At 41.6% G+C, this 13,328-nt stretch overlaps 1 protein-coding gene across 2 annotated transcripts in view; it reads right to left on the reverse strand.

The window, feature by feature from the left end:
* The window catches only part of SLC38A1 (solute carrier family 38 member 1), a 63,952-nt gene that overhangs the window by 37,503 nt on the left and 13,121 nt on the right, over window positions 1-13,328 (reverse strand). For both annotated transcript variants that reach the window (XM_068560471.1, XM_068560472.1), the window contains exon 3: window positions 9,362-9,567. In XM_068560471.1, the coding sequence (XP_068416572.1) occupies window positions 9,362-9,483 (122 nt within the window). In that variant the 5' untranslated portion in view covers window positions 9,484-9,567. The remainder of the gene's footprint in view (window positions 1-9,361; window positions 9,568-13,328) is intronic.

Genomic DNA, 13,328 nt, shown 5'->3' on the forward strand with positions numbered 1-13,328 from the left:
GAACCTGTGTCCCCTGCATCGGCAGGCATACTCTCAACCACTGCGCCACCAGGGAAGCCCTACTTAGGAGTTTATAGTTGTATTCAACCACTCTCCCTACCTCGTTTTTGTTTTGTTTTGGGTGTTTTTTTTTGCCAGTTTTAGTTGTCCACATTCTTGTTTTACCAAATAAACTAAACGTGCTCCAAGGGCAGACACTTTGCCTCATTCCTTTTCATATCCCTCAATCTACTTAGCACAAAACAATGTAGATGGCAGGTGCTCATCTTGAGAGGAAATGAAAGACAACCGTAAGTCAAAAAGAGCTATAGATTTTGAATCATTTTAATACTAATAAATTAAAACACTACATGCAATGCAAGTTAACTTTTACATAGATTGTTCTCTAATGGAAAATGAGATAATGTCAAGAATACTAGAAAGCTGGCATTGAAAAGAATATTGGAGGCAGGATTCCTTCTGAGCTCACATTCCTGGAGCACAAAGTTATTACATAGGAATTCCCTCCCCCCGGCAAAAAGGAAAACAACTCTTTTCCCATCACACATTCTTTTAGCACCTGCTTATATGCAAGTCACTAGACCAGGCAATGTGGGAGATATGGGGGTGTGTAATAAGTGATGCAGCGGTAGCCCACAGGAAGTTATGGTGGAGGAAGCAGGGCATATGGGCCATGGTTAGGGGCAGAGCTAGTAGGGCTTAAAGCAAGCATGGGATTCAGAACGTGAGTTCAAATTCTCACTTGCTCTGAGGGCCTGAGTATGCTACCCCAGTTTCCTGATCTGTGAAACGGGAATGACACTATTACATTATCTCAGAGTGTTACTGGGAGAATTAAATGAGAGCACACGTAAAACATCAGTACAGCTCCAGACACAGAGTAAGAGCAACACATGGGAAAGATTCAGACAGGGTGAGTGGAGTAAAGTATGTACAAATATACAGGAGGAATTCAGAATGCTCTAAGAACCAGCAAATATATTCGGGATTAATATCAGAACTTTAAGTGCTATTGTCAAAGAAAAGTCTATTCATAAGCAAACTGCTACATGTATTAGTTAAGACATGTTAGGGGTGCTTTTTGGCTCTCCTTCTGGAAATTTTATTATCTGGTCTAAGTAAGAAATAATCAGTGTGGGGCTTCCCTGGTGGCGCAGTGGTTGAGAATCTGCCTGCCGATGCAGGGGACAAGGGTTCGAGCCCTGGTCTGGGAAGATCCCACATGCCGCGGAGCAACTAGGCCCGTGAGCCTGCGCGTCTGGAGCCTGTGCTCCGCAACAAGAGAGGCCGCGACAGTGAGAGGCCCGCGCACCGCGATGAAGAGTGGCCCCCGCTTGCCGCAACTAGAGAAAGCCCTTGCACAGAAACGAAGACCCAACACAGCCAAAAATACATAAATAAATAAATAAAGGAGTTCCTTAAAAAAAGAAAAAAATCAGTGTGTTTTCCACTAATAAATATAAAGCCACTTGAATTGGACTATCTTAAAGAGGCATATATCTTTAAACTCCACATTATATTTTCATATGCTTTTTTTAATGAGGCTATATTTCACCATACACCATGTTTTAATGAAAGATATATATCATTAATGTTGGTTTTACTTGTCTACCGTTTTCATCTTTAATCCATATTCTTCAGGTTTGCATTATTTCGCCAGGAGAAACCAAAGGCAGGCAACATAGACACTATGAACTTCCCCTGAGGCCACCACATGGTACGAGCAGCACAGCCTGCGGTTTATTTCCTTCAGCATCTGCCTTTGCCTAGGACCTGTCCAGTGACTGTCAGAGATGAAAAGGAAGTGAAGAAAACCTTGGTCTCCTGAAACCCAGGAGCTGACATTCCAGCTGAGGAGAGACCAGACCAGCTAACACCGGAATAGGAACATCAGGCCATGCAAAATGGAGATGAGATAAGGAAGCCAGAGAAGGAAAAACCATGATTGGGTGGGATTAGCCAGAGGAAACGAAAAGGCCGAGGCCTGAGAAACAGCATTGCAGGGTCTTCGCAAGAGAATGACACAATGAAAGCTGTGTCTTTGGAGACCCATCTGGCAGTTCTCTAGCCTTGGCTCTTCTTTTGCCCTTAACATTTTAAATCTTTCCAAAGAACTGAGGTTTACAGATCTGGCTGGAGAGGGACCGGGAGAGCAGCCTTCCTTTTCACCCAGGCGGCCCACGGAAATGGGGGTGCTGGACTTTCCAAACTGAAATAGACTCATACTTAGTGTGGCTGTTAAACGAAAGACTGTACGTAATCAGGCTAATGTTAACAATCAACTCAAGTCTACCAAATCATTATCCAGAAGGTCCCCTGTTTGCCTTTCTTGCAGAGAGACTTGCTTTTCAAAGAGAATCTCCATTATTTTTAAACTAAGGGGAAAGCCCGAACATTTTCAAATAAACTAAACCAAACACCAGTAAACCTCCTATTATGGCAGATCTAAGTTCCTGGCCTGCCAATGCTCCCCAGACTTGTGGCAGAAGACTGATAGAGAAGAACCGGATCAAGGCACCTGGATGCAGGGGCATTCAACAGGGTCAAACACTGCAACGGAAGGGGAGGAAGAAGAGGCCCCTGCATGCTTGCCAGCTCTCTGCTGCAGTGCTTCTGCAGGATGAGAATAATGCAAGTGACTTGCAGAGCTGTTGTGATGAGTAACCATGAAAAAGCACATTAAAACACATTGTGCTTTGGGTAGTTTGTTTTTTTGTTATTGAGCTGAATGAGCTGCTTGTAAATTTTGGAGATTAATCCTTTGTCAGTTGCTTCATTTGCAAATATTTTCTCCCATTCTGAGGGTTGTCTTTTGGTCTTGTTTATCATCGGATGAATGGATAAAGAAGATGTGGCACATATATACAATGGAATATTACTCAGCCATAAAAAGAAACGAAATGGGGTTATTTGTAGTGAGGTGGATGGAGTTAGAGTCTGTCATACAGAGTGAAGTAAGTCAGAAAGAGAAAAACAAATACAGTATGCTAACACATATATATGGAATCTAAGGAAAAAAAAAAAAAGGTCATGAAGAACCTAGTGGCAAGACGGGAATAAAGACACAGACCTACTAGAGAATGGACTTGAGGATATGGGGAGGGGGAAGGGTAAGATGTGACAAAGTGAGAGAGTGGCATGGACATATAGACACTACCAAACGTAAAATAGATAGCCAGTGGGAAGCAACCGCATAGCACAGGGAGATCAGCTCTGTGTTTTGTGACCACCTAGAGAGGTGGGATAGGGAGGGTGGGAGGGAGGGAGACGCAAGAGGGAAGAGATATGGGAACATATGTATATGTATAACTGATTCACTTTGTTATAAAGCAGAAACTAACACACCATTGTAAAGCAATTATACCCCAATAAAGATGTTAAAAAAACAAACAAACAAAAAAACACATTGTGCTTTGAGTGCTTCCCGATTCTGCCTCTTTCTGTCTACTTTCTACAGCAAGACTTGACAAGTTTTCCCAAAAATCTTCACTGGTGCTCCCACTGAAAAAGTTTCGAGTCCAAACTGCTCGCCCTGCAAATTCCAGGTACTGCTGAATTTGATTTTGCCTCACTGTTCAATCTTAGCTCCCCCTGCTTTTCCAAATGGTCTTCCCAAGAGGCAGGGAGGATCAAGATAAGACCAGGGCATTCTGAGAATAGAGACTGAAAAACAAGTACCGCTAGGAATCCACTCTCCCCTCAAGAGACCCTCCGTCCTCCTCTCTGCCAATGCCTTCCTGCCCGTTCACAACCCTCATCCTCCATGAGTCTGCTGATGTTCTGGTTTGAACATAGTTTTCTGACTCTGACCTATTTACGATTTTTCTGTAGCACCGACTGTGGCACTAAGCTCATCTTGCACCCAGAGTGGAGGTGTCATGTTCTCACTGCCTTAGCTCCTCCTTCTATGTACCTGCCCATGTGTTAGCAACTCAGAGGAACCCTCCATAAACCAAATGTGCCTCTTCCATTGAGGAACCAGGGAGTAGCTTAGGCTGCAGGGAAATCTCGCTCGCTTTGTATTTCTGCAAACTTTTTTTTAAAAAGCAAAATAAAACCAACCTTTTCTTTTTGTAATGGAAAAGTCCATTTATAATAACTAGGTCAAGCAGCTTATCACAAGTTTCTGTTATCTCACCATTTTAAAAATGCAATTTCATGTTAAAAAGCACTGACCTCTGGCAAAGACCTCTTTATTGACTTAAAAATGAGCTATTGGAGAAGGTGCCTTTGACATGAGGTCTTGGGAATGATAAAAGTATTATTAAAAAAGCATTTTTCAGTGGGTCGTTCTGTACCCATAAAGCAGAATCTGATCAACTCTTAAGTAGCCAATTGTTCTGTGAACAAAACAAAACAAAAATCTACAGTGGCTGTCATGCTGACCCCTTCAACAGATAAAGCCTTAAAAAGGATGTAGGCATTATACTGAGGTAGTGTGAAGGGAGACAAGCAATATACAGCAGTTATTTAAAGCCAAAAATAAATCAACAACAACAACAATTCAGTTAAGGATGGGTTGTACAATGGGAAGATAATCTTCCTATTTTAATCTCTACCAATCAGGTTCTTACTAGATTATAGTGTTTCACTGGAGGATTTATAACACAAAAGAGATGAGTGGTTGAACTTAAATGACCTTTCCTAGCTCTTTCCCTGAAAGTCTAACAGTCTATAAAAAAGGAAAAGAGAAAAGGAGGAAAGAAGCATGTAACCGAGAGACTGGAAAGCATGAAAGAATTAAAGAAATAGCAGGCATTTAAAGAGAAGACTGAGAGGTGAGAAAAGCCTTATCTGGTGGATAAACTCTACCCAAAATAGGAGAAAACAGATCTTCGTTGTAGCAGGAGCCATTAAAGCCAGGGAAGAACTTTCTGACATGAAAACTGAATATGGGAAGAAGTTATGGTATCTTCTTCCCTAAGGTATAGAGAAGACGTTAGAAGAAGAGAAGGGGTAACTTTTCAAGGGTCCTCCCAATGATACAACTGTAGTTCATGAACTCCGGAAGACATACAGGGACCAAGGGAAAAAAAGGCTGATGTAAGGTGTAGTGACAAGAGTTCCTCATTAAGAAATACCTTAATGAAAGACTCTCAAATTTTGTTAGAAGCTTCCTGGGTCATAACAACAATATCTATTCATGGAGATTAGAGCAACAGTAGATAAATATTAAAATATGTGAATATTTGCCTGGCTACAGCTAGGATAATCTATTACTATTTCAACGACTTTAAGATAACAACAACCAACAATCATCCCAAACCTAAAACAGTATTATTAGTCCTTGGGTGGAGAAGAAAGAAGCGCTTGCCAAAGAAAGAGGGTTGCACTTTTACTGTTAGAGACTTTCCTCGTACTAAAAGACTTACTCTTGCCAGACACCATGTCAAGTGCTTTACATGAGTTTTCTCATCTCTTTTCACAATAATTGCATGTGGTCAGTACTATTTTTAGCTCCATTTTGGAGGAATTAAGTAACTTGACCAAAGTTACATTATACCTAAACCGCTGAGCCATGATATGAACCTAAGCGGGCTGATGGTACAGCCTGAGTCCTTAACCTACAAACAGCATTGCATTTAATATTCCCCAACAATCCCAGGAGGTCAGGTATTATTTTTATCCCTGTGTTACAGGGATGGAACTAAGGCTTAAAGTACAAGATCACACAAGACCTATGGATGGAGCCAGGATTCAATTTAAGTTGAAATCCAAACCACGCACTTAACTGCTCTCTCTGTCTCTGTCTCTCTCTTTCATTTAACAAATACTTTGTAATGTCTGCCCTGTTCCAGGCACTATTATCATATCATTACAAGGTACAAGAGATATAAAAATGATTAAGATGGGTCCTTCTCTCAAGAAGCTCACATCTAGAGGAATGTCTAGAGCTCATTACTCAAAGTGTGGTCCATGGACCAGCTGTAAGGGCATCACCTGGAAGCTTGTAAGAAACTAGAATCTCAGGCCCAGTACCAGAGCTACTGAATCAGAATCTGTACATTAAGAAGGTTTCCAGGTGTTTCACATGCACATTAAAATGTCAGCAGTACTGGTCCAGTGGACATTTCAAAAGCCTTTGCTTTGTAAAGCAATTATACTCCAATAAAGATGTTAAAAAAAAAAAAAAAAAAGGCTTTGCTGTTCCAGGTATAGGTTTCTATGACTATAACCCACGAATTAGGGCATGAAATAAAACAACTGAACTGGAATAAGAGCAGGTGTCCTAATGCCCAAATGGCTCTACTCTATTTTTAACTAAACTTAATAAAATGATTCTTAAGGTATCCTAGAAGGGAGTTTCCAGGCAAAGCTATCAGTTACACGCCAGCTAATGAGAAGTCAACATTTGTTTTCAACATTTTCTCTAGCTTCCTAAAAAAAGGCACTGTTACCTAGAAGTTCACTGTTTTGGGAGATGGTTCTCCTAGATTCATATAATTGGGCCTACCTTCCTCCCACCAATGTGAAAAAGCTAACAGAAGAGTCAGAAATATTAGGTGTAGCTTTGCAGAAATCACGGGGCGGGGGGAGGGGGGGGGTGTCTTTTTTAATTTTTATTTACCTTTTTGGCTTCATGCTGTAATACGTTGTTTTTAATTTTCATTGTTCTAGAGCCAGAAATGAAGCAAAATTCATAAACCATGTCAATGAAAGAGAGGAGATAAAATAAAGCAATAAATGCATCACATCACACTTGCGACAGTGGAACCAAATTCCAAAAAACAAGAGGCTGTACAGCCCACGTCTTAGTCATGGTCTCTGGGGAAGTGAGCTCCCCTGGCAGGCACCCCAAGGGGCGAGAAGGGGTGCCTCCTCCTACCCCAAGAGGTTATCACCTCCCAAACAATACTTTTTCTTAGTAAAACTTTTAAATATGAAGTTCAGATCCTAAGCTGAATATTATAAAAGACTCTCATTTTAAGGTCCTCAAGGTTTACACTGCTTTGGGAATGAAGCTTTGTTATAAACCTAAAATGTGCTACTTGTGAAATAGCTGGAATCCCATCCACCACCGTTAACTGGAGGTCAGCAGTGACTACAGAACACCCCAGGGGCCCAGAGCAGAAAACAGCACCGGTAGAGTTTAGCAGAGTTTAATTGATAGTAGAGACTATCTTTTTCATTCACGCCCGAGCATTTTAATCAGAGGCAGCAGGACACAGAGGAAAGACAGGGATTTCAGACAGACCTGTGTGTGCCCTTGAGCAAGTTATTTTATTTCTTTGAGCCTCCATTCTCTTAGGGTACACTGAATTTTTAAATTTTCCTTATTTGCAAAAGAATACATTGAATGATGTTATAAGGATAAGTGGTAATATATGTAATCACACCTGGCACTCAAGAAAGGGTAGTTATTCTTAATAATTACACAGAAAAGGTGAAAGAAGCAAACTTGAGTTCAACAATAAGAAATATCACATGGTGAATGATACTTGGATGGCAATGAGGAAGTATTTGGGCTGGAGACTTAACCTCTGAGAATGTGTAAGGAAGAGAACAAGGAGGAGGGGCGGGGCTGGAACTTCTGAGTGTCTGTAAATGATGGCAGCCCAGTCAATTACACATTGTATCAGAATGCAGAGCAGATTATCAGAAATGATTTCGGTGAAGATGCCTGGTTAGCTGACATAATGTTTTCATCTTCCTCCCAATTTCCTTTTGGCCCCCACTCCTGCAAGTGTAGGTTGGTGTTCCAGTAAGTAGTCCCCGTAGAGTCCACTCTCTCCTCCCAGCCTTTTAGGAGGCCTCGGGCTTCAAACAAACCTCACCACTAACTCCCAAGTTGGAGAGCTTCCTGCTAAGGGATCCATATAAGCTGGCTGTAAAATCAGAAGGTCAGAATTTGCAGCAACATGGATGGACCTAGAGAGATTATCACACTAAGTGAAGTAAGTCAGAAAGAGAAAGATAAATTCTATATGATATCACTTATACGTGCAATCTAAAATATGCCACAAATGAACTTATCTACAAAACAGAAACAGACTCACAGACACAGAGAACAGACTTGTGGTTGCCAGTGGGAAGGGGGTGTGGGAGGGATGGATTGGGAGTTTGGGGTTAGCAGATGCAAACTATTATATATAGAATGGATAAACAACAAGGTCCTACTGTATAGCACAGGGAACTATATTCAATATCCTGTGATAGGGCTTCCCTGGTGGTGCAGTGGTTGGGAGTCCGCCTGCCAATGCAGGGGACACGGGTTCCAGCCCTGGTCCGGGAAGATCCCACATGCCGCGCAGCAACTAAGCCCGTGCGCCACAACTACTGAGCCTGCACTCTAGAGCCCGCGAGCCACAACTACTGAAGCCCGCGTGCCACAGCTACTGAATCCCGCACACCTAGAGCCCGTGCTCGGCAGCAAGAGAAGCCACCGCAATGAGAAGCCCGTGCACCGCAACAAAGAGTAGCCCCCGCTCGCCGCAACTAGAGAAAGCCCGCGCGCAGCAACGAAGACCCAACGCAGCCAAAAATGAAAATAAATAAAATAAATAAATTTATTAAAAAAAAAAAAATATATATATATATATATATATCCTGTGATAAACCATAATGGAAAAGAATATGAAAAAGAATATATATATATGTATAACTGAATCACTTTGCTGTACACCAGAAAATAACATGACAATGTAAGTCAACTATATTTCAATAAAATACATTTTTAAAAATAATAAAAAAATAAAATCAGAAGGTCAGAGAATGCTAAGGGTGAGAGCTGCCAGGCCAGCATTCTTCTTACCCGCCCCCTACCTTCCCTCACTCACTGTATCTCTTCTTTTCTTTCTCTTTCATGTACTATTTCTCCGTTTCATGTACTATTTCTCCATTTCATGTACTCTTTCATCTACTATTTCTCATAGAGCCATTTGGCTCTGTGTTATTATTACTTAAAATCCATGTTACAAAAGATGCTTGTAGTGACGTATTTGTCGTTTTAACATGGGAACGTTGGCAAATGCGACTTTGACCATTCCTTGATTAACATGTGGGCAAGGCCAGATGACTGTAGTACACATTCAGATATGGCACGCGGTGAAATTCCAACAGTTGGTCTGATTCATAAACACAGAGCTTTTGAAAAGTTAAGGCTGGTTGGGGTCCAATGTATTTATACATTTTTATTAGACTCAATTGAAAGATTTGAAAGGATGAATAAATTACTTTCCTATTTGCTTCATCTGCTATTGCAGACGATGCCCAACAGATGTCACATATGAAATTCAAATTACATCTTCAAATGGAGCATAACTTTAGTAATGAATAATTCAAGAGAATAACTGAAAACCAGAATGATATTTTAGAGACATTTCTTTCATTGGAGAGAAACTGTTCGTGGAAAAATACTCACCTATTTATCTGACCATTTTCTACCTCGGTGAAATCATTGGAATCATTGCTAATGTTATCATCTTCGGGCACTGTCATGTTTTGCAATTCAGTTAATTCGAGTCCACTTTTGAAATGCATCATGTTTAGAAAGTACCTGTCGTCCAAATCCTCCTTTTCTGAGTGTATTTACAAATGGATAGCAGCAAAAATATAAGGGTCACACCCCTAAAATACAAGACAAGGAAGAATAATTAAACATATGAATATCACCACTGATTACACATAAGCTATTACCCACAAATGATTTGCTGATAACATAACTTTTACATTTTGCTATTCAAAGCATTAAGGCAATCTTGGTACATCAAGTTATAGAGGCTGTACATTTTCTGTCTTTCATAAATCTTCCTGCATTTTTAACTATAAAATGAGTCATGTCCCATAATCTTTATGCTCACGTTCATAGGAATACCATGTGATCTGTAGGCAGTAGAGATGCCCTTTTATGAAGCAGTGCGTTTAAAAGGAAAGCGAATAGGTTATTTTAATGCGTCAGACCACAGGGCACACATATAGCTTGGTACAGACTGAACAGACAGACACAAAAGCACCTCTGATTTAGCAATCCCAGTTTAATAAAAATGCAAATCCTCAATCAATGGCATCATGCAGGATCAACCACCCAACCTGGAGGTCAAGCAGCAAAGGACAAATCTGTGTTTTGAAATTTAGCAAACAGTTTATCCATCAACTGCAAGAGATTAAATCAGTCTCTTCAATGAAATCACTCCATGTCAGGGAGTTAGGGAATTAAAAACTCATACTCAGGGGATTTAGGTTAATCCACCTGAAACTGTATTTCCTCACAGAAATGAAAGACTTGCCGAGTTCACATTTTCTCCCACATAGATGACTGTGACTTAAATTTCTGAGTGGTCACCAATAATATATAAGGGGGTAAAGAGTTTCAGACACACAGCATCACAAACCAAAAAGCAGGTGGCAACAGAGGTGTGGTACTGTGATTTATTATAAAGAATACATATTTGGTCTCCGTTCCTATTTCTGGTTCACAGCTCCCCAAACCCTTAGAATTTCCTAAGTGTTGAGAGTGACAAATGTCTTTTGGTATATTAATGAGGTGACTTTGGGAAAGCACCTAAGGATGGGGGCTGGTTGCCAGTGGAGCCAAACATGTGATTAGAGGGTTGGAATTTTCAGTCCCACCACGTGATTTCCGGGGAGAGGAGACAGGCCAGAGCTTGAATCAATCACTAATGGCCAATGAGTTCATCAATCATGCCTATGTAATGAAGCCTCCATAAAAAGCAAAAAAAGGAGGAGATTCAAAGCATATCCATACTAGGGACCCAGAACACCACGTACTGGGCACCAAGCTCCACAAGGACAGAAGCGCCTATGTTGAGGACCTCGCCCTATGTATCTCTACATCTGGCTGTTGATTTGTATCCTCTGATATCTTTTGGAATAAACTGGTAACCTAGTGAGCAAACGGGTTTTCCTGAGTTCTGTGAGCTGTTCTGGCAAATTAATGGAACCCAAGGAGGGGGTCATGGAAACCTCTGATTTATGGCCAGTCGGTCAGGAGCACAGGCAATAACCTGGGCTTGTGATTGGTGTCTGAAGTGAAGGGCGGGCTTGTGGCATGGAGCCCTTGACCCGTAGAATCTCATTCTATCTACCGGTGGATAGTGTCAGAATTGAATTAACAATTGATGGTGTGGGGAAGCCTACACACACACACACACACACACCCCTTGGAAATGGGTCCAGGAACCCTTTTAAGAGGTAAATGAAACTTCAAAAGTAAGGCCTGTAAAGGTATAGGGGCCTCACTAAGATAATCTCGGTGAGGCGACGGGGATCATGGAATGAAGCAGAATGTCAGCGAGATTTTTTTTTTAACCTCCAATGGATGATCCGCCTTGGATGATGTTTTGATATTTTGTCTGATCCTGAATTCCATAAGATAACCGTAACCTAGTTAACAGTCAAAGCTCCAATGTGCCCATCTAAGCATCCTAGTTTATCCGAAGAAGCATTTTGCTAACTGATAATATTTTCAGGACCCCTAGAAAGTACCCTAGAATGACACTTCTTTAAGAATTTCCTTCTTCTCAACCTAGGGGCAAGCAGACCTACTAGAGAATGGACTTGAGGACATGGGGAGGGGGAAGGGTAAGCTGGGACGAAGTGAGAGAGTGGCATGGACATATATACACTACAAAATGTAAAATAGGTAGCTAGTGGGAAGCAGCTGTATAGCACAGGGAGATCAGCTCAGTGCTTTGTGACCACCTAGAGAGGTGGGATAGGGAGGGTGGGAGGGAGACGCAAGAGGGAGGGGATATGGGGATATATGCATATGTATAGCTGATTCACTTTGTTATACAGCAGAAACTAACACACCATTGTAAAGCAATTACACTCCAATAAAGATGTTAAAAAACAAAAAAGAATTTCCTTCTTCTCTTCCCCACAGCCAGGCCCCACCTTACTCCTTTCCATTCACACCGTCTCCTGTCTAGAACGAATCTTCCCTGGTTCCAGGATCCTTTACAGCTTCCACAAGATAAATAATGTCTAATACCTCAGATTCCAGGAGCCTCACCCTTCCTGCAGGGCAGGGCTTCTCCTGGAAAGCAGGAAGCCAGGATGGGAGATTGGAGCTCCCTGAACTCCTGGTCTAAGGCTACCCTGGCAGCTCAGGGCTGATTCTTCCAGCTAGGGTGGTAGTGCTGGAGCCTGGGCCATGACTAATTGATTTTAGTGTCTTCACACAGCAGCAGCATTTACAGCCTGTCTTTACTTTGCAGAAGTTGGAAGTGCATTAGAAAGGTTAAACCCCCTTGTCACCCCTCGGCCCCCTCTGAAGAAAGCTGCACAAATGGACTGGGCTGGGTAACCCCTAGGAGTCTTGCCACACTGGGGCTCTTGCCTGTATGACTCCCTCAGAGGCTACTAAAGTGATACTGTAGGGCTGCTAGAAAGTTCACTCAGTGGGGACTTCCCTGGTGGTCCAGTGGTAAAGAATACGCCTTACAATGCAGGGGACGGGGGTTCAATCCCTGGTCAGGGAACTAAGATCCCACATGCCACGGGGCAACTAAGCCTGCACGCCACAACTACTGAGCTTGCGTGCCTCAACTAGAGCCTGCGTGCCGCAAACCACAGAGCCCACGTGCTCTAGAACCCCGCGCCCCACAACTAGAGAAGAGAAAGCCTGCACGCCACAACTAGAGAGAAGCCCGCGCACCACAACGAAGAGTCCCGCATGCCTCAACAAAGATCCCGCGTGCCGCAATTAAGATCTGACACAGCCAAAGAAATAAATTAAATAAATTAATAAATAATAAAATAAATCTTAAAAAAAAAGTTCACTCAGTGGATGGCGTTTCCAATCTGGGTTAAGGAGTCCTTTTCTCTCTACAAACTTGTAGGAAACAGGGCACTAGACAAAAAATTTCTGAGGAGAGGAAAAGTTGACTAACAACAGATCTGGAATCTACTGTTTGAATGTAAACTTTCGTATCAATATATGTGTGTGAATACAAATATATACTACACACACACACACACACACACACATGTGCAATGGACAAAAAAGGAAAAGAATAAAAAGAATAGAGTAAGTTCTGGCCACTAAAATTATGTCAGTATTAGGCAAATGCCAGTACTAAGTTAATCACATAGGATACATTTTTGCCTTTGGCTTAAAGAGAAATTTATTTTTTTCGCAGTTCCAGAAGTCCAAGATTAAGGTAATGGCAAGTTTTATTTCTTCTGAGGCCTCTCTCCTTGGCTTACAGATAGCTGTCTTCTTGCTCTGTCCTCATATGGTCTTTCGTATCTCTGCATGTTCTCTGTATTGTAACCTCCTTTTCTTTTCTTTTTTTTTTTTTAATTTAGGATAAATTTTTATTGTTGTGAAATAACCTATCTGAAATCTAACTTATTCTTGAAAA

This window comes from Eschrichtius robustus, chromosome 13, assembly GCF_028021215.1.
Source record: "Eschrichtius robustus isolate mEscRob2 chromosome 13, mEscRob2.pri, whole genome shotgun sequence".
Classification (NCBI taxonomy): Eukaryota; Metazoa; Chordata; class Mammalia; order Artiodactyla; family Eschrichtiidae; genus Eschrichtius; species Eschrichtius robustus.